This window comes from Nicotiana sylvestris, chromosome 6 (genome assembly GCF_000393655.2).
Source record: "Nicotiana sylvestris chromosome 6, ASM39365v2, whole genome shotgun sequence".
Classification (NCBI taxonomy): domain Eukaryota; kingdom Viridiplantae; phylum Streptophyta; class Magnoliopsida; order Solanales; family Solanaceae; genus Nicotiana; species Nicotiana sylvestris.
The window spans coordinates 207305353-207306696 of NC_091062.1; the positions used below are offsets into that span (position 1 = coordinate 207305353).

General features: G+C 37.6%; 1 protein-coding gene across 1 annotated transcript; it reads right to left on the minus strand.

Annotated features, from left to right (window-relative positions):
* Positions 1 to 838, minus strand: LOC104220871 (uncharacterized). The gene has a single exon (XM_009771837.2). It carries the CDS (start codon positions 709 to 711, stop codon positions 139 to 141), a length of 573 nt encoding a protein of 190 aa, XP_009770139.1. The 5' UTR covers positions 712 to 838; the 3' UTR covers positions 1 to 138.
* Positions 839 to 1344: the final 506 nt, after the last annotated feature.

Here is a 1344-nt window from a genome sequence, read left to right on the forward strand (position 1 = left end):
TGGAAGCGACAAAATTTCCATTACTCCACCAATTATTAACACTGAGAAACTGTGCAAGATCCAACGTCCTTCTTGTTTATTGCACAGGACAAATTACATGCATGAACTCTCAAAGTCTTACGTAATAAATTAAAAACATTAAGCAAAAGCAGAAGCTTCTCGTCTCAAATCTCTGTAGAATCTTGAAATGAATTCATCAGCTTTCTCATCCACGTGACTGTTACCCTCTCCATCTCTAAGAGGAAACGGCGAATCAGTTACCCTTAATTGCCTCACCGTAGGAGTTCTCCCAAATCCAGGCAAAGCAGGCGACGCCGTTCCACTCTGAATCATCTCCAACGCCTTCAACACGGCCGCGTTCACCATTAAAACGTCGTCGTCAGTTGCAGGTGCATGGTGATGACTGTGCTTACTGCGCTTGTTGAGGTTAAAGGGAAGGTGGAAAGCAGGGCTGTTACTGCAGCTGAATTCGTAGTACTCTTTGGAAGAAGAGGTGGAGGAAGGACATTGGTGGCCGTAGGTATTATTATTATTATTATGGTGGAACATGAGGTTTTGAATGGCGGCTTTGCTAGCAATTTTGCCACGCTTCATTAATAAGCTGAGATCAAACATTAGTTTCCTCTTTGATAACCCTTTCCTCAGCATGAAAAAGGCTACTCGAACTATTTTCCAGAACTTTTTTGCCATTACTGGTACATTTTGATCCATTCTCTCTGTATATAAGTAGTATATATCAGGTGCAGACTTCTTTTTGGTTTGTGGATTTTTGTTTCTTCACTTAAGAAGTAAGGAGAGAGAGTTGGTAGAGATGTGAGTTTATGTGGAAGCAATATATGAGAGGTCTATATATAGGAGCCTTCATATAGAGGAAGAGGATGCAGTGAAGTATTCTATAATGTTTATGTTAAAGTTGACACGTTTGGGCACGGAACATGGATATTAGGAGTTGATTCAATATTCTATTTGTTTAATTATTAAAGGAGGAGGTGTTGATTTTCTAGATCCAGCTTTAGGAGAAGTACTCTTTATGTCATTGTCACTCGTCAAATAAATTTGCCATTTTTTCCTCTCCTTTCACATGGATTAATTGCAAATTTGAGGTCAATTCCGAATTGCTTTTAAATTAAAATCTTTTATGAGGAGAACATATTGCATGCAGGGAACTTCATGTTTTTGGGTGTGTTTGGAGCGAAAAATATCATTCACTAAAAATATTATCCTGCAAAATAAATAATTTTCTTACTTATTTTGTGATATTTGGCTAGTAAGTATAAAGTATAATCCCAAAAGTATTTACATATAATCTAGAAAAATACTATGGTAAAGAATGGGCATAGTGGG